Raw genomic sequence first — 26,326 nt, forward strand, 5'->3', positions numbered from 1 at the left:
CATTGATCATTGAATGTTTTGTGTTTCCTCACATTTGAACAAATTTAATAGAGCTGGTACAGTACCATCTTACTAAATGCAAGTCGGGAGCAGACGTATGCCATTGTGCAGTTTGATTTTTACACTCCACAAAGACACTCACAACCCTTGTCATGTAATCACCCAATCAGATCCTTGGTCCTGTTGTTGGTGACCTGGAACGATTTGGGCAGAGGGTCTGGGATGAGATCACGGACCTTGGTCACGAGTGCGAGCGGAGTCAGCCGTACGTGAGGCATTTCGACGCCTGGGGCAATCGCATTGATGACATCGTCACGTGCGAGGCATGGAAGAAGCAGAAGATTATTGCAGCTGAGGAAGGGATCGTCGCCATTCCGTACGAGAAAAAATTTGGTGCCTGGAGGTAAATATTGCAACCAATTGTAAAATAAATATTCATCATCAGTTGAATTCCATGACTAGTTCTCCCAAAACTTTGATAGAACACTCTTCACAGACACAGCTGACATTACATATGGTATATTGTAGTTCTAGTTACCTTGGCCAAGGGAGGAGGTTATGTTTTCGTTAACGTTGGTTTGTTAGTTTGTCCGTGTGCAAAATGACTCAAAAAGCAGTTAACGAATTTGGCTGAAACTTGCAGGAAAGGTTAAAAATGATACAAGTAACAGATGATTAAATTTTGGTAGTGATCCAAGAATTTTGGGGGAATTTATGAAGGATTTTTGATATTTTGGCAGGTAGGGTCAATGAACTTGAGAGTTCAGGCTGCGCGTATTTGAGGTTTGCATGCGTGCTCTAGTTTCTGCTAGGGCGAGGCACGCCGTGCAGCTGAGGGTTTATGACGTAACAAAGGCTTCTATATCAATGGGAAATTGGGCAACTTTCAGCACACAATGCTACAAGTACACATGGTGATATCTCTATGGAAGAACAAGATCAGTGGTGGAAATGAGCTGCATGCTTGGCGGAGGTCTGCGCTCTTAGAGTGCTTCTCTAGTTTTATTATTGAATTTGTTTGTTTGTCTTTTTATTATTAATCTTATAGTTACATGTTTTAATCTCGGACAAATAGACATCAGTAGCTGGTGTAAATGTGTTAAATCATTATACCTGGAAGTATGATATTGGTGCTGGAGTGTGGTCACCCTGAGATATCAGCAGTATCAGAACACATTGCAATAGGAATACATTCAAATGTCCATTCTCGCTATATGCAAGTACAGTTGAACCTCTCTTATCCGGCCTCCCTTTATCCGGATCTCTCTATTATACGGACGCAATCTCGCCGTGAATTTTTTTAAATAATTACGGGAGGAAAGGGGGATTCCCAACTCCTTGACAACTCCTACCCAAACACACATGAATTACATATTACTTCCAACATGATTAACATATATTACATCAAATTTCCTTCCAAATTGCTTACCTCCAGACATTTCAACATCCCCAAACATCCCCAAATGTAACATTGAAAAGGTTGCAGTATACACATTACTACATGTGGTACTACAATGGGCTACATCAGTACTTGTGTATGGATATGTACATGTATAAAGCATCGAGTCTCCCGTATCCGGCCAAATCCCTTATCCGGATGAGCCCCGGTCCCGACTTGTGCGGATACGAGAGGTTCAACTGTACTACAAGTACAGTCTGAATGTTTTTCTATGTATTGCATTTAACTGTGTTTCCTATCGAGATGATGGGGGATTTGAGAAGTGATTGTACCAGTAGATATCAGCCCCAGCTATAACCTTGCCAGTGCATATAATCAAACCTTCTAATCGTTTGTGAAGCACCTCAGCAAAAATAAGAACAACTACTGTATACAGTAACTACCAGCAATACTAAATATTTTCAGATGATACATGTTATAGTTGTCTTAGATGAGGTGGCAATACATTGTACAGTACTACTGTATGTGTTGGGGTGTTTTTGTGGGGGAAAGGGGAGGGTGTAGCACCATGAGAGTGACTCCCATGTTCCTCTATACAATTCACTCTGAGTGATAGATAAAAATGAATGTGCTTATTTTTCCTTTGATTACAAAAAAAAAGGCAACATAGGAGAGCTCTTAACATTGATGTGACGCTGCTAGCATTTAGCACGTAACACTGATCATCCATATTGTTTTCTTCCAAAGTCGTCTATACCAGGCAGCCAAGATCATTCTCTATTCCCCCTCATCAGGCCTCTACTCCTGCCCCCTGGCCATGACGGATGGTGCGGCAAAAGTCTTCAAGAAGGTGAAGTGCTGTTGCTGAAAATTATTCTAAGACACAGTTACCTGTATAATCATACTGTAATTGCTGATGGGAAATTTTTCAGGTACATTTGATTTGCTGTGCACACCTACATTTTTTTTGTGTGCATTGATGGGACCCTTATGCAGTGTAAACAATGCATACTCTATCAAGACTTTTCAAGAGAGAAAAAAAAAAGGGTGATTCTGTGAGATCCAATAATTCATGATTTGATACTGGTTACATCTGTGTCCCCTTTTTGCTGATGTTTTTGTTCAAGATTTCTTTGTTGTTTTGTTTTTTGTGGGTTTTTTTTTTCTGTATGACTCCAGTCCCAGTGGTGCTAGAAACATAATAATTTCAAGATCTCCATTGGTACGTATACCACCTAACATTTGCATTCCTTGTTATTGCAATTTGAACGAGAGAAATGATGTATTAAAAATGAAGATAAAATTATCGTATAGATTTTCTTTATACATGCCCAAGGTAGTGGTCATGAGCAGCAAATTTTTTTGTGAATGCAAATAAGGGCCTTACTTGTGATAGTGCTGGCACATAACGTTTGCATGAGGAGCTGGAGGCATCCCAGTCAAGTGCACATTGCATTGAAATCACTTAAGTTTAAGGTTATATTTGTTTGGGGGGGGGGGGGGTTTGTCTTTTCTTGAGATATGTTTTTTTTTTCTTTTTTTTTTAACTCTTTTAAAATTGGTATTAATTCTTTTGAGTTAGCATGAATTATTGATACATTTTATTTCTTTTTTTGTGTGTGTGTGTGCAGGATGATGCACTCTCAGAGCTTATGGGTGGGGCTTTTTCCCACCTGACTACAAGGGACCCACAGCATTTCTGGACATCAGGGCAGTGGATGACAGAGAGACGGGGTGGATCAGATGTAGGTGGGTACCTAAAGTAGGAAGCTCTATTATGGAATTCAACATTTATGTGAAAAGAATTTGTCTTGAGATGGCCGAGATATAAAAAAACAGAGCGATCCTATCAAAAGGCGGGACCCAACTTTTATAATGCGATTGCTTTGTTTTACTTTATTTTTGGATGTCTCAGCCGTTCCAAGACTGATTTTCATCAAATAAACTTTCAATTTCTCTTAGAATGGTATACTTTATACTATTTCATAAGTGGTTTCTTAGTATTTCTCAAAGAGTAAAAAGCCCAAGCCTCATTTCCACTAATACTATACCATCCCTTTAACATCAATAGCTGCAGGAAAATGAAATCAGTGGACATTGAAGAATGATAGAATCGTGCAAAAGAAGGATATCAGTTGCAGCCATGCAAATGAGATTGGGCTGTGAAGTCTTCATCTCATAATGTACCATTCTTTGTCAAGAAAAGATCAAAAACTCTCAAGATAGTGCTCATAGTCGATTTTCTAGCAATGACATCCTCTTCCTCATAGCAGTACACTACACTATAATTTCAAAGTGGCTTTAACAATATTTCCTCATAAATACATCATAAAAAACACACAAAGACTCATAGAAATCAATTTCCCATGAGGTCGTAGAATATGCGAATTCGAGTCAATATCTTTTGCTTTTAGTTTCAGTGCTTTTGAAGAAGTTCTTTTGTCTAAATGTGTAGTTAAGACACTTGAAAAGAAGTGAAAGTAGTGTTGGGGGTGTTGGTGTTTGTTGACAGTCTTTGTAGATTCATGTTTTCAAAGTCTAACATTGTTTTAGAGTTTCTGGTCATGAAGCAAAAGGAAGGGTCATGAAAAGATTATAACAAAAAGTCAATACACTCTGTAAAAGCTTTGATTCAATAGAATAATCAGGAGTAGCGTGTGTTGAGGAGTGTGTCAAGTTTCAGGACAGCCATTTCATCTATTCACATTGATTTTGAAAAGAAAGAAGGGTAACTGCACTTTCAAATCTGATCTACCATTTAAAGATCGCTTTTGTTGTCTACTCCTTGTTTGTTTTCTGGTGCAAGGTCACAAATTGGTAAAGTCAGTTTAACAGTGTGGTTGAAGTTTTTGAAAAGTCAGATCATGTGAGATATATGAAACCAATGAAACGTTCAAATTTCACGTCTCAATTTTTCCTTGACAAAGATTACCCCGCTGGGATTAAAAGCATGGGCCCATTTTGACTCTATTTTATTCTAGTGGCTTCCCACTATTTGATATTAAAAGCAGTTTTCAGCAGCTTCTCTTGAAGTCATGAACTCATACATCTTCAAAATCCTTGCCTCATGTTCCATACCATTTGTTGTGGAAACAAAATTAAACAGCGGGAGGGACAGAGACACTAGCCTACCCACAAGCGGATGGTACATTCCATCTCCATGGCTACAAGTGGTTCTCATCGGCAACAGACTGTGATATGACATTGGCCCTAGCCAGGATTGTTGATGAGAATGGCCAGTATCAGGAGGTATGTGGACAAGTTCACCTTTCTTTAGAATTATTGTTTTCAGCATTGTGTCTTTTTTGTGTGTTTTTTGTTTGTTTGTTTATTTGTTTGTTTGTTTTTTCTATTTTTCTGTCTTTCTTCAGGGGCTGTTTGTTTCAGAGTTGTGTTTTTTGTAGTGGCGGCGTTCATTTTTCTTACATAATGCAAAAGTGCTTAACTTACCTTTGGAAAACAGGCAGGTGTGAGCATCACGAAGAGGGAATGTACACTTTTTATGAAAATGAAATTTTGTGGAATTCTCTGTGTTTTTTTTTTCTTTTATATATCATTGTCCATGTGTGACATTGCAAACTGTTGCAGTCTTTTCATCCAGCGATTGCAGAGCCAAAACTGTGACAATTCATAATGTTTGAACAGATTGTGTGATTTTTCTCAAACTTTACAAATGTGTTCTACTGATATTACTGCATTTACTCAATCTTCATATTTGGGTGTCATTTTTCTAGTAGTAGGAGGTATATACACAGTAGTATTTGCCAATTTAGTAAAGAAAAGCCAACATGCCTTTTTCTCAAAATATTGCAGGTCCGAAGTACATATGGTCAATATGTGTACTGAACTGTGAATCATCTTTCACAATTAACTGCTTTTTATTCTTAGGATTGGTAGTAAAAAGGAAAACCTACGTACTTCAGAGCCCTGCTGTTTAATACCCCTATTAAATGTCATTGTGTAGCTCATGTTTCGTGCTTTCCAATACAATGCAGGGAACAAAAGGCTTGTCCCTTTTCTACCTAGAAACAAGGACTCCAGAGGGTGCACTGAATGGTATCGAGGTGCAGACAATGAAGAACAAGCTTGGCACCAGGCAGCTGCCGACGGCAGAGTTGCTTCTGGACGGTACAGTGGCCCACTTGGTGAGACACGGGGTGTATTTAGCCCAATAATTTTGGAATCAGATATTTTGTGTTGGGTTTAATACATTTCCGATGTGGGGATCTATGTTGTCCATTTCATTTTATGGGGAAGAGGGTCAATAATGAAATAAAACTATCAATCACTGCACCTTGTGATTCCAGTTTGAAAAGTATTGCACCTTACTACCAGAAATTTGGACGTGTGTAGTGATTACCATCTCCACAGCATCCTATTCTCTCCGTGACTTACATTGAGCAAGTACATACTGTACTTTAAATAGCATTCCATACAATCTATGGGTTAGCTTGATTTTTCAAAAGGGAATGGTGTAGTTTTGCACAGAGTTGATTTTTCCTCCATGATCTGCAGTAACCTTGATGCATATTTTGACAGAACAATGAGATGTAATAACTTACCTGCTTCTCACATAAATGATTGGTGACAACTTTGTTTTGAAACTTCAAAATGTGACTGAATATGGTATAGAGCCATGTGCAGTACGTAGTTCACCATAGTTTCATCAGTTCTGTGCTTCTCAAAGTTTGTCTTTTTAGGTGATACGCTATCAGCGTATCACCTATTGTGATTGTCAAAATCTCTCTTTATTTTTTTTTATTCTTCTTTCTTTCTGGACAATTTTGTGTCGTCAATATCTCAAGAATGACATTACGAAATAACATGACATTTTCAGTCAACATGTCTCATGACAAAATCTAGCCACAATAAGGTTTTCATGACAGTAACATATCTATGACGTCATCTAGGCGCCATTTTGTGATTTTCGGACCTTGTCACATGATCGATCATAATTTCATAACTAGATGTCATTTCTGTATCATTTTCCGTGGACATGAAGTTCAGGTCACGCTCTATCTTACTTTTTAACGCTAGTTACACAGGTCATCATTACGCGCGCGTAAGCGCGCGTCAAAATTTTAAAAGGCTCAAAACGACTTCCCAATGGGAAATCTCGAAGTTTCAGACAATTTTAAGCGTTTCAAACATTTTCTCGCGTGCGCGTCCGTCCGCGCAATTTCGCGCGCAGAGCCCGTAAGCAACATGAAAATGCAATTTTTTTGACTGATTTGGATTCCTGATACTTTGAGTAATAATATCCATTGATTTCCGATCGATTTCGACCTATAACAAAGGAATGCACTGGCGTCAAAGTTGAAATTCCGCGTGCGCGTCTTTCTGCAAATATAGTGAAAAAACATGTCTTTGTTTATTTCGCCATAGCTCTTTAAATCGTCCGTTGACCCTATATTTCTATTGCATATTACAAAAGTATATGAATTGTAAATAACATTCCAAGTATCAGTATTGCCAGGAAAACGCGATGACGTCATCATATCGTCATTTTAAATCAAAAAAGTGGAATTGATTTTTTTGAGGTACTGTTTCTGACATTCATTTGCTCGTATCTCTGTTGTTTAAGCTCGATATTACCCCAAATTCAGATATGTTGCACTTTGAACATTTGCCTTTCAAGTCCATGTGATGGTTTTGAAATATGATGACGTTATCATACTAGAAATTGTGATTAAAGGTAAAGACTCAAAATCAGACAAGTTTACGTGTTATGTCTATGGGAGGTGATTTTTTTTAAAACCATGCATTGACTTGACAACGTTTAAGCACCTTTACCTCATCTGATTTTACTCCATTTCCTCTGAAACATAAATATGTTGTAGCTGAGACAATAAGCTTTAGTAATCATGCATTTTATGTTTTCAAATCTCCTCATCAGGTTGACAATTTTGCAATTTAAAACTGAAAATGAGAATGCAATCTGTACGGAACGATTCCCAATTTTTCTTTGCAACTGTATATTGATCGAATCCACGCTGCCACTTGTGGGAAGTTGAATAGCGCCATCACAAGTCAACACTGTCACGATAGTATTTAGATTTAAGTTTCGCACTCGATCTTCAGGACAGCCGTGTGGCATAATCGGTTAGCGCGCTGGTTGTTCATAACGCCATACCGGAAGGCGAGAGGTTCGACTCCCGCAGGACTTTTATCCGTTCTTTCTTTTTTTCTCTTTTTTTTCGGCAGTTCAGCTTTACTCCGGTGTCAGTTATCGTATTATTTTATCAAGTGTACGTAACCCGTGAACACGGCTGCTCTATTTCCCTTGTTTTGTATTGGAGTTTGGAGATTGGGTTTGCTTCATTAATTTTGTCACACTTAATGTTGTAAATTGCCCCCTTGTTACAGTGTCCCGCTTGCCACCTTTCGTTTGCTCTTTCCTTTTCTCTTCATTGGTTATTGTTATACTGTAACAGGATAGGTAGGAACATGTACGTTTAAATAACTTGCAGGAATGGGAGCTGAATTGATTAACTCTAGTCCAGGTGTATGGCGTCTCGCTCATCTCTTTGAAATTCCAGGTTTGTTATTGTTTGACCCAATAACGGAGTTGTAGACAGGTTATATGTTGCTATAGAGGTATCTTGTGCCACATGAATGGAAAGCATCACTGTTTAGTGGTAGTAATGAACTTTTTCATGTTGTATATGTTATAAATATTTAAGATAAATATATATATATATATATATATATATATATAAAAGATTAAAGATAAATTTCACATCCAATCTTCGGTACAGCCGTGTGGCTTTATAGTCACTTAGCGCGCTGCATGGTCATTATGCACTACCTTAGGACGAGATGTTCGAGACCCGCAGGACGCTATCATTTTTTTTTCTCTCCCTTTCTTTGTGTTTCTTTTGGCAGTTCAGCTTTATTCCGATCGATGTCATTTATTGTATTATCTTATCAATTATACTACCCCACGACACACAGTCGCTCAAGTTCCTTTTTTTTTTTTTTTTTTTTTTGTCGGAGGCTGGAGGTTGGATTTGCTTCATTTATCATACGTATTGTTTAAATTGCCCTTGGTACAGTGCCCCGCTTGCCACCTTTCCTTTTCCCTTTCCTTTTCTCTACGTTTGTTCCTGTTATATTGTCACAAGACAGGTCGGAAAATAATTTGCATAACTCAACTGGAGCAGGAATGGCAACTGAATGAATTAACTCTAGGCCAGGTGTATGGCGTCTCGCTCATCTCTTTGAAATTCCAGGATGTTATTGTTTGACGCAATAACGGAGTTGTAGACAGGTTTTATGTTGCTATAGAGGTATCTTGTGCCACATGAGTAGAAGGCATCACTGTTTAGTAGTAGTAATGAACTTTTTCATGTCCCTCCATGTCAATTATAGTGTGGTTTAAAGGGGTTGTGTGTCTATCTGCCAAAGAAAAGGAATAACTTATTTTCGTCATGGCTGTTTCTCTATACGTAGCCGTAGGTAATGAGTGTTGTTGGTATCTGAGCAGTGAAGAACAGAGCATCAGGCTAAAATCCCCCTTAGTTATACGTGCTAAGCGTTCAATTTGATATATCTTTCTTTATGAAGTCAATCCCTGCTAATGGAGTTACAGAATTATGTTATGACACCTTTCACTGAAAGTTTGTAAAGCAAAGTTTATGGACAAGGCAAGCAATTGTACATGAATATACCTACCATTGATTTCAGAGGGAAATTATGGTATGCATAAATGTAAGGGTATCATTGCTTTGGAATTGCTGAGACAATATGCTTGGCACGAGGGCTTCCACTTCTAATAACTGATCCCTTTGAAGATGTGTCGGTCACGGGTGATCGTCATGATTCATCTTTCACGTAGAAGCTTGCGTTCCACCAGGGAGGTGTTACAGAGATGGAGTGACAACTCTTTGTAATTCATGCAAACACATGTTTGGGTTCAAGGCGTTACAATGGGATGTCTAGCATTCCATTACGCTTTGAAGTCATACTCGGCACCGCTCTAGTTGCAAGACGAAGTTCGGAGACGAAGAACGCATTTCACCTTTCGTTGAATTACAAGCTTTATTTCACCGCAAAATTTTATATGAAATACTCGAATTGATTTAGAATAGTTTAGGAAAGAATTCAATATTATTAATATGTATTTCTAGTTTCATCGTAATTCGCAAATCGAAAGCAAATGAAAATTAGGCCCTCTTAAAAACCGAATTTTTTCTATAATGCGCACATTTCCGCATGTTAATTTTCTATCTTTTGATTAGGGATATTTTGATCTTTCAAATAAAGTACTCCGTTATAGCGTGTTCCAGCGTGTTTATAAACTATTTGCTGTTAAAATTGTGAGTTTTACACTGCATTTTGATTCGCTGCTCCAATTCAAGGTACACAAATTCATTGTTGCCATAACATTGAAAGAGAGAGCGAATTGCAGTAGGAGCAAATATTTCTAGATGTGAGAGCGCTAGTCCCAATTATTGATGCTCTCTTTTGTCAAAGCACATGGGTAACACCTGTAGTTGAACGCATAACTTCTCGGCGGTGCCGCGCATGACTTCAAAGGAGAGCATTAGTTGCCTCTCCTTCTCTAGCACCTTCCTGGTTCCACACTCTTGGTTCAAGAAGACTTACCATCATACTTCAAATTGTTATTAAAGGTAAAGACTCAAAATCAGACAAGTTTACGTGTTATCTCTATGGGAGGTGATTTTTTTTTTATGTGCATTAACTTGACAACGTTTAAGCACCTTTATCTCAGATGATTTTGCTCCATTTCCTCTGTAACTTAAGTGTGTGGTAACTGAGACAATAAGCTGCAGTAATCATGCATGTTATTCTTTGAAATCTCCTTATTAGTTTGACAATTTTGCAGTTTAAAACTGAAAATGAGAATGGAATGTGGACAAAACGATTCCTGATTCATCTTTCACATACATAAGTTTACGTTCCTCTTTTTTTTCTCGTCGAGACGTATGGCCGAGTGGTTAAAGGCGACGTCTCAGAGACGTGAGGTTGCACACGTGCGGGTTCGAACCCCACAAGATCACGAAACAAAATACTTACCTATTTTACTTTTTTTTTCTTCAATTTTTTATTACATATATCGTCCATGTAGAAATCACATTCGTATATAAACGCACCTATACACACACACAGACACACACACACACCATATCCCTCTTTTTTGTGTTGGAGACCATATTGCTTCGACTGCTGCAAAATTTTGCAGGCTGACTTTGTCAAACTGATCATAATATGTAATGACGACGACAAAGGTGTTGTACTTTGAACAATTGTCTTTCAAGACCACATCATTGTTTTGTACTTTGATGACGTCATCACACTGAAAATTGTGATTAAATGCAAGGTATCAAAACCAGCCGATTATAGGTTTTATGTTTACGGCACGTATTTTTCCCAAGTTGCCAGAAATGGCATAGCGACATCAGTAGTTACAAGGCCGCATTTCCGTCTAGCAGTGCAATACATGTTCACGCGGCCACGTTGGTTGAGTGGGCATTGACTTTTCTCCCTGTAATATCTATACATTTCTTTTTTGCCTTACCATTTCCGTGGATGTCCCGTGGCCGAGAGGTTAGGGAAACGGTTTTGCATGCAAACTCAATTATAACTTCAAGGTGCCTATATCACATTCTTTTCTTTGTCGATCACAGATGACCGACATCTGATAACCCCAAGCGTATCACCTAACTCGTCAGTCTGACGAGTTTCATATCTCGTTTTCTTTTTTCTTTGTCTTTTTTTTCTTTTTTTGCTGCAAATTACTTTGTCAAACCCCCAGTGTATTTTACCTGAGCTGTATGCTCATAGGCATAATTAACTCTTAACGTGCCATGGTCGCCGATCGTGGACTAAGAAGAGCGCAAGAAAACATTGGTCATTTAAGTTCTTGTGGTACAATAATGTGTTACACCAGGAAACTGCCACTGATATGTACTGGTAGCTGATTAGCATATAGCCATCGTTTCCACTAAAGATATGAGTATACGTACAAAGGAAAATTTTGAGTAAATTCATGATATTTCAACTAGATGTATTTTTTTCGCGTCGGGAAAATCCGCAGAGAGCGCACCCTCTGCAAGCTGTGTATAGATCAAAAGTCTCATTGGTAAACCACGCATGTGTATGCTACTGAATCTGCGTGTGTTGTCTATGCATTTCCACTCGCATTGTTCTGCTTGGGTGCTCTCCTGCGGGAGCGGCTTTCATTTTGTTCCTCAAAGAGGGTCAAGCTTTCGTTCGTCGGTCAAGTTTTTCATCCTTTTGTCTTGGTGAACTTCACTAATCGTCCCCACGCTAGCATAAACAAAAGAAGAACGCGCTTTTGTTCTTGTCTGTGCACAATGTACAGTGGACGAAAAGTAGACCTGTAAACAATTGCGCGAGCACAAACCCCTAGTGGACAAAGGCCTGACGATTTCAATAGAGTATGCCTGCCCATAGTATATAGGGACAAAAGAAGGATTAGTAGGTGCTTTCTTCTCAAGTGGACAAATGACACTCTTCCAGGACCTGGGATTTACTTTAGTTTCAAATACAGGATCTAGGACTAAAGGACTCAGATTTGGGAATTAATTACCGAGGCAGAAAAAGAAATTGAAAAGACAAATTGAACTGCCAATATCTTTGGAATTGTATAACTCTAGAAGACAAATTTGTTATCATTTGAAAGAGGAAATGTAGCTCTAAAACTTTCTCACAGAGTCAAGGGAGCGTTCTATTGAAGAAAAATCACGACTGACTCTTTCTTTCCATACTACTCAAAAATTTATGATAATTTTTTAATGAAGATACTGATTATTTCTGCAATATTTCAGGTTCAGATAGATATTACAGCAAACTGACTACATGACACGGAAGAACAATCATTTCTTGATATTTGTTGTGTAGAAATCAATTCAAACGAGATATGAAACTCGTCACCGTGAGGACGAGTTAGGTGATACGCTGGGGGTCATCAGATGTCGGTCATCTGTGATCGACAAAGAAAAGAATGTGATATAGCACCTTGAAGTTATATTGAGATATTTAGTTGAACATTTTTTGGACCTACATTATTCAAATCATTTTTTTTTCTGTCACACAAACTAAGTGGAAATTCTGTGCGTGTTCGACTAAGTCGATTTACAGGCTTTTGAGTACATAGGGCTACAGTGTATTCACCCAGCGATCCTCGACACGAACAAATTAAACATGACGAGTGTTTTAATAATCATCTTGGTATTAACATTGGCCTTTTAAAACATCACCTTTGACACTTATTCACATAACCAATATGATTCCCTCTAATCTTGTTACCATAATTGGTCAGTTCAGAGAGCTCTTACAGCCATATACAAGCCTGTGAGATTTACCAGCAGTACAAGCAATGAAGCCTCCCATACAAAACAAAGGCATATAGAGCAAGTGTGTCTGTTTACATGAGAATGTGATTTATACCTGGACGAATATCAAATGGCATTACCTCAATTGAAGAAATAAGGGCAAAAGAAAAACTGAAGAGTTTGTTCAAAAAAACCCGATAAGTCTATTTTTGACGACTTTGAAGTACGGTCTCTGTCATAGAGTACAAAATAATACCTTTTAAATGATATATTGGTCACTACATAGTAAAGGTACATTTTTGAAGTAATGGTCAGAAGAAGTAAAAACTTTATTATCCTCCTTATTTTTCTTTACCTTTAATCGCAAATATCTCCATTTGGCAAACATGGTCTTATCGGTATTTGCAAACAAACTCTTCAACTATTCTTGCTTATCCTATAAGGTTATTCTAAAATTTCACGTGCCAAAACGTACGGCTCCTGCGAAAGAGACGGCGTCTTTAACCATGTAACTGTAGGTCTCCTCCAACCAAGAGTAGTGAACGTAAGCTCATACGTTAATGATAATTTATTTGACGATCCCACGTGATAGACACACATTCAAAGGGGACAATTAGAAGTGGAAGGAGTGCTTAATCGTCTCATTAATTTCCTAATCAATGACACCCCTACATACAGGCATACCATAATTTCGCATCTAAAATCAATGGTATAGGACTCATGCACCATTACTTGTATAGTGCATAAACTTTGCTTTGTAAGCTATGAGTAAAACATGTCGTAACATAATTCTGTAATACCATCAGCAGTGATTAACATAGTAAAGAAGAAAGATATATCAAATTGAACGCCTAGAACCTAACCAGGGGGATTATAGCATTATACTCGATTCTTTACTGCCAAGATGCCAACACCACCCATCACCCATGGCTACGAATAGAGAAGCAGCCATGGTGAAAATAAAGATTTGCTTTTTTATAGGCAGAATGACACACAACCCCTTCAAACACACTGTACTTGGCTGTGTGTGTCATGAAAGAGCTCTTAACTAATACTAAACAGTGTATACCTTCCACTCATGTGGCACGAGATGCCTCTATAGCAACAGATAGCCAGTCTACAACTCCGATAGACGAGCAATAACAACCTGAAATTTCAAAGAGATGAGCGAGACGCTATACACCTGGCCTAGAGTTAATTAATTCAGTTTTCATTCCAAATACTCAAGTTGGATTATGTTAGTAGAAACATTCACATCTGCAGTATAACTTAAACAAAAGTAGAGGAAAGGGAAAAAAGAAGTGGGAAGAGCAAAACTGCGCAACTGCAATTTATATCCTTGCATGATACAAGTGAAAGAAATGTTTCAGATGTCATAGCATAGTCTTAAGCATAGACTGACAAATAGGCAATGTCTAATTTAAAAACCATCAACTTAAAGGAGACCTCCGGATGATTTTCAGATTTTTACATTTGAACAACTATAAATTAGTCATACTGAGGACAGAGTTTCAGAATTTGTGATGATTGGGATGAAGAATAAGAATATTTTCAAAATTTAGAACAAATTGCAATGAACAAGGATGATGACATGGCAGAGTCATCATAAGAATGCTGAGTTGGGGCTCAAGGAAGCAGAACAAAAGAAGAAGGCAGGCATAGATTATACACAGGTGAACTCGCAAGCAAGCGGTATTGTAATGGAATTACACTGCTACATTTCTGAAATATGTGAACCTCCTATGTCATCATCCTTGTTCAGTGTAATTTGTTTAAGGTTTTTCAAAGTATTGTTTCTCTGCTTAAGAACCACAATAAATTCCAGAGATCTATACATGGAGTTGTCAATTTATGTACTACATGATGTGAAATTATGAAAATCGTCTGGAATGTCCCTTTAATGTCAGAGAAGAAACTAACTTACAATTAAAAATGCAGTAAACCGTAGCGTAAATCGCTGGTCTACCACTCTGCCTAGGAACATCCACACAAACACACGCACAACACACACAGACACACACACACACACATGTTAAGGGAAAGAAACAACTTTAGATATAACCATTTTTTGATAAAAGGAAAAGAAAAAGGAAAAATTTTCGTATCAGGATAACAAACGTGTCCGCAAGAACACGCATGGTATTGATGATTGTCTCATTGATTTAAAAGCAATGATTCCTTTACCACCACCACCATTACCACGCAACAATGACGTCTCTGAAATCAATGGCAGCACTCATGCACATGTGATTTCATGGTGCATTAGCTTCCGTTTTCCTAAACCACCAGTCGAACGTGCCATATCATAATATTGTGTATTTCGATCAATAGTGATTGATTTTAAAGAAGAAATTATAATGTATCAAATTGAATGCTTACCTCATTACTCAGGGTGATTCCAGTTTGATACTGATCTGTTCTACTGCCCCAGATGCCAACAATACATAATTATCACCTACGGATACTAATGAAAGAGCCATGACGAAAACAAAGGACATAGAACCCCGTCATAAGCACCAAACTTGGCATATTGTAGCACGAAATACCTCGTACTGAAGTCATATAAATCCCATTCCTTTCCTACCTGTCTACAACTCCGTTATTAGGTCAAACAATAACAACTTGGAATTTCAAAGAGATGAGCGAGACGCCATACACCTGAACTATAGAGTTCAGCAATTCAGTACCGATTCCTGCTAGTTATGTAAACGTCCTCATTCCTACCTATCCTGTTACATCATATTACAGTACAGTATGTGTGTCTTTACATTACAATGAGGTTTATACCTGGGGGGTGTTTCATGAAACTTTTTGTCGGTGATTTACACCGACAACTGTTAAAAGCTACTGAAATCCTTGCGTCTGATTGGCTGATAGCAAATTTGTCGGTGAAAACCTCCGACGAACTCGTTGATGAAACGCCCCCCTGGACGAAATATGGTGCTATACATATTGTAACTACTTACTGACCCATTTTAAGGGCTCTGCTGCTTGAGTATCTATGTTCAGCTAAATGAATTGTTATTTGGCGATAACCAAAAATTCCCATGAGCAATAGAAACACTCTAACCTCTGATACAAAACAAGGGAAATTGCGTGTTTATGTTGGTGGGGTGTGTATACTTGATGAAATAGTAAAATAAATGACATCGGAGTGAAGCTGAACTGCCTAAGAAAAAAGAAAAATAATGAAAGCCCTTACAGCGACAAGCCTGTGAAATTTTCCAGCAGTAAAAGCGATGAAGCGTCCAATACAAAACAAAAATAAGTAGAGTGTGTGTTTGTTTACATGACAATGTGAATTGTACCTGGACAAAAGCGGTATTACCTCTATCAAAATAAAGAAAGAGACATCGCTTCTAACCACGTAACTAAATGGTAAGTCTCCTCGAACCAAGATTGTGGAACGCACGCTTCTACGTAAAAGATGAATCATGACGATCAACCGTGACTGACACATCTTCAAAAGGGATAATTAGAAGTGGAAGGAGTGCCAAGCACATTGTCTCAGCAATTCGAAAGCAATGTCACCCTTACATTTAGGCACAGGGGCGGATCCAGGAATTCCGTAAAGAGGGGCGCGTTTACAAAATTAAAGGGGGGCGCACGCACCCCTCCCCCATTTTTTCCTTTTCATTTCTTTTGTTTCAACAAAAAATAAGGGGGGGGGGCGTGCGCCGGTTGTGGTCTTCCCTGGATTAGCCCCTGAGGCATATCATAATTTCGCCTCTGAAATCAATGGTATTAATCATGCACCATTGCTTCATATTCCATAAATTTTGCTTTACAAACTTTCAGTGAGACGATTCAAAAATTAATTCTGCAACTCCGTTTGCAGTGATTGACTACATAAAGAAAGATATATCAAATTGAACGTTTAGCACGTATAACCCAGGGAGCTTTTAGCCTGATATTCTGTTCTTCACTGCCCAGATGCCAACAGCACTCATCACCTACGGCTACGTATAGAGAAACAGCCATGCTGAAAATAAAAGTTTTGCCTTTTCTTTGGCAGAACGCCACACAACCCCTTCAAACACACTATAATATTGGCAGGGAGTGACAAGAAAAAGTTCATTACTAATACTAAGCAGCATATGCATTCCACTCATATGGCGCGAGATACCCTATAGCAACATAAAGCCTGTCTACAACTCCGTTGGTCGAACAATGATAACCTAAAATTTCAAAGAGATGAGCGAGACGCTATACACCTGGCCTAGAGTTAATTAATTCATTTTTCATTCCTACTTCAAGTTGGATTATGCTAATGTTATCATTCCCATCTGCAGTATAACAAAAACAAACGGAGTGAAAAGATATAGAAAAAAAATTAAAGATATAAGTATTTTGTTTCGTGCTCTTATGGGGTTCGAACCCGTACGTGTGCAACCTCACGTCTCTGGTGACGTCGCCTTTATACTCTCGGCCATGTACGTCTTGACGAGAAAATATGAGGAACGTAAGCTTATATGTGAAAGATGATTCAAGAATCGTTTGGTCCACAATCCATTCTCATTTTCAGTTTTTAGCTGCAAAATTATCAACCTGATGAGGAGATTTGAAAAAAATAAAATGCATGATTACTGCAGCTTATTGTCTCAGTTACCACATACTTAAGTTACAGAGGAAATGGAGCAAAATCAGCTGAGATAAAGGTGCTTAAACGTTGTCAAGTCAATGCATGGTTTTAAAAAAAATCACCTCCCATAGACATAACACGTCAACTTGTCTGATTTTGAGTCTTTAATCCTTTAATCACAATTTGAAGTATGATGGTAAGTCTTCTCGAACTAAGAGTGTGGAACGTAAGCTTCTACGTGAAAGATGAATCATGACGATCACCAGTGACCGACACATCTTCAAAGGGATCAGTTATTAGAAGTGGAAGCCCTCGTGCCAAGCATATTGTCTCAGCAATTCCAAAGCAATGATACCCTTACATTTAGGCATAGCATAATTTCCCTCTGAAATCAATGGTATTATTCATGTACAATTGCTTGCCTTGTCCATAAACTTTGCTTTACAAACTTTCAGTGAAACGTGTCATAACATAATTCTGTAACTCCATTAGCAGTGACTGACTACATAAATAAAGATTATATCAAATTGAACGCTTAGCGCGTATAACTAAGGGTGATTTTAGCCTGATGCTCTGTTCTTCACTGCTCAGATACCAACAACACTCATCACCTACGGCTATGTATAGAGAGACAGCCATACGACGAAAATAAAAGTTTTTCCTTTTCTTTGGCAGATAGACACACATGCCCTTTAAACACACTATAATTGACATGGAGGGACATGAAAAAGTTCATTACTACTACTAAACAGTGATGCCTTCTACTCATGTGGCACAAGATACCTCTATGGCAACATAAAACCTGTCTACAACTCCGTTATTGGGTCAAACAATAACAACCTGGAATTTCAAAGAGATGAGCGAGACGCCATACACCTGGCCTAGAGTTAATTCATTCAGTTGCCATTCCTGCTCCAGTTGAGTTATGTAAGTTATTTTCCGACCTGTCTTGTGACAGTGTAACAGGAACAAACGTAGAGAAAAGGAAAGAGAAAAGGAAAGGTGGCAAGCGGGGCACTGTACCACGGGCAATTTAAACAATACGTATGATAAATGAAGCAAATCCAACCTCCAGCCTCCGACAAAAAAAAGGGGGGGGAACTTGAGTGACTGTGTGTCGTGGGGTAGTATACTTGATAAGATAATACGATAAATGACATCGCCGATCGGAATAAAGCTAAACTGCCAAAAGAAAAACAAAGAAAGAGAGAGAGAAAAAATGATAGCGTCCTGCGGGTCTCGAACATCTCGTCCTAAGGTAGTGCATAATGACCATGCAGCGCGCTAAGCGACTATAAAGCCACACGGCTGTCCCGAAGATTGGATGTGAAATTTATATCTTTATACCATTTATTACATGAAAAAGTTCATTACTACTACAACTTCGTTATTGGCTCAAACATTAACAACCTGGAATGTCAAAGAGATGAGCGAGACGCCATACACCTGGACTAGAGTTATTCAATTCAGCTCCCATTCCTGCAAGTTATTTAAACGTACATGTTCCTACCTAACCTGTTACAGTATAACAATAACCAATGAAGAGAAAAGGAAAGAGCAAACCAAATGTGGCAAGCGGGACACTGTAACAAGGGGCAATTTACAACATTGAGTGTGACAAAATTAATGAAGCAAACCCAAACTCCAAACTCCAATACAAAACAAGGGAAATAGAGCAGCCGTGTTCACGTGTTACGTACACTTGATGAAATAATACGAAAAATGACATCGGAGTAAAGCTGAACTGCCCAAAAAAAAAAGAGAGAAAAAGAAAGAACGTAAAAAAGTCCTGCGGGAGTCGAACTTCTCACCTTCCGGTAAGGCGTTATGAACACCCAGCGCGCTAAGCGATTATGCCACACGGCTGTCCTGAAGATTGAGTGCGAAACTGAAATCTAAATACTGTCGTGAATATGTTGACTTGTGATGGCGCTATTCAACTTCTCACAAGTGGCAGCGTGGATTCGATCAATATACAGTTGCAAAGAAAAATTGGGAATCGTTCTGTACAGATTGCATTCTCATTTTCAGTTTTAAACTACAAAATTATCAACCTGATGAGGAGATTTGAAAACATAAAATGCATGATTACTAAAGGTTATTGTTACTACAACACACAGCTACAACATACGTATGTTTCAGAGGAAATGGAGCAAAATCAGATGAGGTAAAGGTGCTTAAACGTTGTCAAGTCAATGCATGGTTTAAAAAAAAAAATCACCTCCCATAGACATAACACGTAAACTTGTCTGATTTTGAGTCTTTACCTTTAATCACAATTTCTAGTATGATGACGTCATCATATTTCAAAACCATCACATGGACTTGAGAGGCAAATGTTCAAAGTACAACATATCTGAATTTGGGATAATATTGAGCTTAAACAACAGAGATACGAGCAAATGAATGTCAGAAACAGTACCTCAAAAAAATCAATTCCACTTTTTTTATTCAAAATGACGATATGATGACGTCATCGCGTTTTCCTGGCAATATTGATACTTGGAATGTTATTTACAATTCATATACTTTTGTAATATGCAATAGAAATATAGGGTCAACGGACGATTTAAAGAGCTATGGTGAAATAAACAAAGACATGTTTTTTCACTATATTTGCAGAAAGACGCGCACGCGGAATTTCAACTTTGACGCCAGTGCATTCCTTTGTTATAGGTCGAAATCAATCGGAAATCAATGGATATTGTTACTCAAAGTATCAGGAATCCAAATCAGTCAAAACAATTGCATTTTCATGTTGCTTATGCGCTCTGCGCGCGAAATTGCGCGGACGGACGCGCACGCGAGAAAATGTTTGAAACGCTTAAAATTGTCTGAAACTTCGAGATTTCCCATTGGGAAGTCATTTTGAGCCTTTTAAAATTTTGACGCGCGCTTACGCGCGCGTAATGATGACCTGGGTAACTAGCGTTAAAAAGTAAGATAGAGCGTGACCTGAACTTTATGTCCACCGAAAACGCGCGCGTAATGATGACCTGGGTAACTAGCGTTAAAAAGTAAGATAGAGCGTGACCTGAACTTTATGTCCACCGAAAATGATACAGAAATGACATCTAGTTATGAAGTTATGATCGATCATGTGAAAAGGTCCGAAAATCACAAAATGGCGCCTAGATGACGTCATAGATATGTTACTGTCATGAAAACCTTACTGTGGCTAGATTTTGTCATGAGACATGTTGACTGAAAATGTCATGTTATTTCGTAATGTCATTCTTGAGATATTGACGACACAAAATTGTCCAGAAAGAAAGAAGAATAAAAAAAAATAAAGAGAGATTTTGACAATCACAATAGGTGATACGCTGATAGCGTATCACCTAAATAGTCAATAGTTTCAAAGATATGGCAGTTTTAAATTACATTGTCAATCCAGTTTGCAAACTTTCTGGTGTTGGGTAAAAACGTCTGGCACGTTAGGGGTTTTGGGTCTGGCACATTAAGAGTTAAATGTACATTGAGATGAGTCCATCATAATTATGCCAACCAAATGACTCCTTTCTTACAGGTGTCTGTTCCCGGTCAAGGCGTGGCCTCCATTGCCCCCATGCTGACCATCACTCGCTACCACAACGCTGCATCGGCAGTTTCAATAATGAGGAGGTATTGCACAACACTGCAATTTTTCTACCTTGACAATGAAACAGCATTTGTGACCGTGCATCACAAAACGAACAAAAAGTCGCAAACACTGATTTTGTGTGAGGACTGAAAATAGGTGAAATGGGTCAACCTAGCCGATCTTGACCTTTTCATATTTTCTGAAAGAGCAAGTCTTCTTCTACATTGTACTTAAATTTGGGATCATAAAACCGGCAGGAAAGTGTGTTTTTTAGCAGTTTATCTCGAAGATTTTTCGGTAGAATAGTGTGATTAGGTGTGTCTTTAGAGTCCTCTTTTCATTTCTTAAAAACCTTGTACACACTCTTCACTTTCAACTCTAACTTTTAAAAGGATGATGCTACTGCTTTGAAAGTTGGCATTAATTATGACAGAATTTGTTAATAAGACATGCTCAATTTCAGTTCAATGTGATAATCCCTTCATTGTTGTTACTCCAGCGGTTTACATCGTCTGTTTTTTGTCCCATTCATCGCACAGCCAGCATGGCTTGGTGAAGATTAAGCGCTTGAATAGACACTGTACTTCAGAGCCTCTTTTCTCAGTTCACACTTTTCCTGAGTGTGTGCTTTCTTTCCAATATTTAGACAGGTTAGGAGAATCCATTTGATTTGAGTTATACATCATTTTTGTCGAGCCCACTGGAGGTAACGGGAGACTACGGAATCGCCTGCGGCGTCTGTCCGTCCGTCGTCTGTCCGTCCGTCGTCTGTCTGTAACGCTACAAAAACTTCAATAACTCTTTACTCTGGACTTCAATTGCAATCAAACTTTGAGGGAAGAGGGACCATACAAAGTTTCACATGTTACCATATATGAAGGTCACCTCAAGGTCAAAGCTCACAGGCAGAGGTCAATGAACTTTAGGGCCTAATGTTTTTATGGCCCATTTCTATTATGGGTCATAACTTTTGATCCTTAACTCCATTTGTGACCAAACTTGGATGGTAGATGTCCCTTGAGGAGTGAATGGTCACCACAAGGTCAATGGTCACAAGCATGGGTCAACGAACTTTTAGAGCCCAATGTTAAGTTTTTATGGCGCGTTTCTATTATGGGTCATAACTTTTGATGTCCCTTGGGGAGTGGATGGTCACCACAAGGGCGAGACACATTTTGGCACTTGCCTTGTAAAGCTTAGAGTCTGCTCTTTCAGAATATGCTCTTCACTAGAATTTCATGTCTGGCGACTTTCTGTTTGTTTTGTGATGCAGGGTCACATTTATGTAGCGTCATTTATCTTGAGAAACATTCAAAGGTGCCCATAGGCATCCTGGCAGAGATAAGAGTTTTCTTTATCTGTTGGGCTCATACTGATGGTTGAAAAATATTTGTGCCAGTGTCTATTTCAATGTGGTTATCAGATGGACAATTCAATTTTTTAGAAAAGGTGAGATCAGAGATCTCGTCCTCTCAACTTCTCAGGTACAAGAAGACGAGAAGACGAGATATGACTGTTAGATCTCGTCTTCTCGCCTCAAATTTGAGAAGTCAAGATGATACGATCCCACAACTGGCCATCTTGCCTTCTTGGACCTGAGATGTCAAATACATGGGATGTTGAGAAGAGGGGATATTGGATCTTCCCTTCTTGTCTTCTCTGTGCACAATTTTGTGCAAAGATGAAATGATGATGACATTGGGTATGAAGGGATTTAAACAAGCAGAGTGTGATTATTACTTTTCAGGATTGTCCACTATGCAAGGGATTATGCCTTCAGGAGGAAGGCCTTTGGGAAGCTGATAGTAGACTGGCCTCTTCATGTCCAGACACTCAGCAGGATGGAGGTGAGGACCAAAACCAAACTTAACCCGTTGAGGATGGGCTGATTTTGCTACAACACACATTTCCCATAGACACATGCCCGAGTATACTCGGGACTCGTCCTCAACGGGTTAACAAAAGAGAGAAATATACAAACATATAAAAAACAAAATTAGTCATTCATCAACCTACCATATGGCTTGGCTTTCTTTGCTACCTCTCCTTTTCTCCTGGTTTTGCACGCTTCTCTCTCTTTTATCATCCGTCTTCCATTTTTCTGCTATCTCCCTTTTCTCCTTTCTTTTTCTATTGTCTTTTCCTTTTGTCTTTCTTTTCTTTTTCATTTCATCATGTATTCTGGATTTGTCTGTGTACATGAATGCAACTGAAGTATTAAGTAATATGTGCTTTGCTTATTCAACAGGTGACATCACTGATGTTCGATCAATGGACTTAAATCATATTATTAGAAATCATTCGCTTTGTTTCCTGAGCCGAGCAGCATTGCAACTCTCTGTTTAAAAATAATGAAGCATCAAGTACTGTAAAAATGGAATTCTTCGCACAAGTCGCGACTTGAAACTAACCCAAAAATAAAAGCGCGCCAGTTTTTTGCTTGTTATGTGTTACAATCCTTGAAGTTAAGAACAGGCAAAATTCATCTTACTTGACAGAGTTAATAAAAGCTTTACTCTACTGAGTGGACACATGATCAACTTGATAATAGAAATAGAGTACCAAAGGGTGATGTCATAGACATTTATCAACATAGAAACTGGTTCTAAACAGCCTCACCAGTTGGCCCAAATATTGTATACTGTGAACGCTTTTGTTGCTCACGATGCTTGCACGTGGGTCCAACCCAAGCTGTACCAAAGACTGTGACATCATCACTTCAGTCCTCTATACAGTGCACCCCCAATGAACTATAGAAAGGCAGATGGAGTGCTCACATCACATGACTTCTCTATACACGTAGGTGGAGACCCGAGGAGCCATGGCCTTCCTCCTGGATGCTGCACACCTCCTTGGGAAGGAGGAGGCAGGAGAGGCCACTGAGGATGACCTCAATCTCCTGCGACTCCTTGTTCCCATCCTCAAGCTCTACACTGGCAAACAGGTGAATACTGCCAGAAAAGTTGCGTGACTGTGAGTGCATGTTTTTGGTGTGTGTTGGGGGGTGGGGGGGGGGGGAGTGTATGTCCTCAAACTCTGCAGTATTATCAAACAAGTGACTCAAACTCAAGCAAATAATCTATCCATCTTCCCCTACACGTATGTGGTGCATATTATGTGAATACATAGAAAGGTGATTTCATTCAAACTCCAGACACATTTGATTTGTTGTGTTCTGTGTGTGATATGCAAGAGCATTTGTAGTGAATGAACTGCATATTTGTGCAATGCAGTGTCAGTTTCATACTTTTCTCTTTTTGTTTGCATGCATCATTTCTTCATCATGGAATTGAGATGAATGGTATTAATAAATATCCCTAAAATATAGGTGAATGTGTATGTTTGTGTGCGTGTACATGTCAGTTCTTGTATCATTCTATTTTAGCTCTATGAATTGGGTATTTGCACACAAAGGTCTACCAACTAATACACTTGCTGCAACCTCTTGTTGCAGGGTATGCATTACATTATCTGTAGTGTATGGGACCTATGGGTGATGTCTTGTTGTATTAATAGCATTGAAAGTATCTTTGACAGGAGGCAAAATTACAAGTGTCCATGTCAAGAGATGAATCATACAAACATACCAACTGTCAGACATAGATTTGACAAACACATACCTCAAGAGACTACAGTCAGGAAGTATACTGTATACGCCATATATTTCGCGAGTCTAAATTTTCACGAATCGGGAATTCCCGACGATTTCGCGAGTGGTTAAATTCACGATCGTGGAGTCCTGTACTGAACGGAGAAATGTACATGCGTATGTCACATTCACATCAGGATCAGAGTCAATATTATTGTGTGTCTTTAATTTCACGAATAGCACCCGACTCACGAAATTTGCGAAAATAAAAACCTCGCGAAATATTTGGCGTACACAGTAGTTGCAATATGCAGCTGTGCCAGTCTGCTGCTTCACATACAAAAATTAATGTCTGCATCATGGTGTACTGAAAGTTTATATTTTGATTGATCTCTTTGAAATGGGTACGAGAAATACACACAATGTTATTCAATAATCGTGCTTAAATTTTCAAGTTTCCAGTCAATTTTGATCATAAACTTGACTCATCAGGGGCATGTGTAAAAGGTAGCATCAAATAATAAGGTATGAATGTATCTTGTTCTGAAGATGTTGCCAGAAACTACATCCAAATTCTGATTGCACATCAATGAAAACCTCCACCCGATCTCACTGCATCCATCCACAGGCTGTAAGCACCGTGTCTGAGGGACTGGAGAGCATCGGTGGACAGGGGTACATCGAAGACACCGGCTTTCCCGTCATGCTGAGAGATGCACAGGTGAGAACCCCTCTTACCATCATCATCATCATCATTATGGCTTAACAATACATAAATTGATGTTGTTGCTGTTATGGAGAAAACCTGTTGTTATAACAAGCTGGCTTACAATGCGGTACCTATTTAACAAGTTGAATTCAGTGGTCCCGATTTTCCATTGCTGTATTCGGTTGGCCTCTCTTTTAGTATGCTTGAATGAAGTCCTAGTCATACTTGAGTAAAATAGGCAGTTGTGGCGACTTTGTTACAACTCCGTTTCCTAGTAGTAGAAATTATAGCAGTAGTAGCAGCAGCATTGTGGCAGTTAAACATAATTGTGCCTTCTTGAATCTTGCTTCACCACTATGTTGAACAGCAAAACAATTTTCCTTGAAGGAGGTTGCCAGGCTGGCCAGGATGGACACAACCAATTTCCTTTAATACCATGTTACAATAATACAATTCAACAATGTTTTGTCTACTCCATTGCTTGATCCGACTCTACAGTGCAAAGGGGAAATGGATAGCATAACATATTGATTTTCATGTGATTGACCTCTAACGTCTTCCTCAGGTCCTCAGCATCTGGGAAGGCACAACAAACATTCTGTCACTGGACGTCCTACGATCAATAGTGAAGAGCCGCGGTCAAACGATGACAACCTTCTTTGGCCAGGTCCAGACTCGCCTGGCGCCATTCCTCCAAGCCTCTAACCAGGACATCCAAGACACGGCCCAGCTCATTGGCCAGGCCTGCAACAGCCTGCAGAGCTTCATGGTGGCGTCGACCAATCAGGACCCAGCTTACTTGGAGATGGCTGCCAGGGACTTTGCCTACAGCATAGGCAGGACCTACATCGGTCTGCTACTGCTGGAGCACGCAGGATGGAAGCATGCCAGGGAGGAAGATGTGTCTGTAGCCAAGAGGTATGGTATTCCTTTAATAGTTATCATCAATTCAGTGCATTTGTAGGTTGAGAAATTGGCATCAGCTTCCATAGCTCGGTAGCAGTATTGTTAACAATGTATGCATGTATTGAACACTAGCTATGTAAATTTATGTATATTGATCTATCACATTTGCTGTTTCCAGTCTAGTTTATTTGCAGGGCACTTCGTTGGCACTGCATTGCATCTTTAAGTTTAGGAAAT

General features: G+C 39.0%; 1 protein-coding gene across 1 annotated transcript in view; it reads left to right on the plus strand.

Moving 5' to 3' along the window:
* Positions 1-277: 277 nt before the first annotated feature.
* The window catches only part of LOC140227045 (acyl-CoA dehydrogenase family member 11-like), a 29,643-nt gene continuing 3,594 nt past the window's right edge, over positions 278-26,326 (plus strand). Inside the window, exons 1-10 of the mRNA XM_072307475.1 lie at positions 278-403; positions 2,147-2,249; positions 3,031-3,148; positions 4,506-4,648; positions 5,395-5,544; positions 20,832-20,926; positions 22,633-22,732; positions 23,689-23,829; positions 25,103-25,195; positions 25,749-26,101. Of these exons, the coding sequence (XP_072163576.1) occupies positions 2,217-2,249; positions 3,031-3,148; positions 4,506-4,648; positions 5,395-5,544; positions 20,832-20,926; positions 22,633-22,732; positions 23,689-23,829; positions 25,103-25,195; positions 25,749-26,101 (1,226 nt within the window). The 5' untranslated portion in view covers positions 278-403; positions 2,147-2,216. The remainder of the gene's footprint in view (positions 404-2,146; positions 2,250-3,030; positions 3,149-4,505; positions 4,649-5,394; positions 5,545-20,831; positions 20,927-22,632; positions 22,733-23,688; positions 23,830-25,102; positions 25,196-25,748; positions 26,102-26,326) is intronic.

This window comes from Diadema setosum, chromosome 4 (assembly GCF_964275005.1).
Source record: "Diadema setosum chromosome 4, eeDiaSeto1, whole genome shotgun sequence".
Classification (NCBI taxonomy): Eukaryota; Metazoa; Echinodermata; class Echinoidea; order Diadematoida; family Diadematidae; genus Diadema; species Diadema setosum.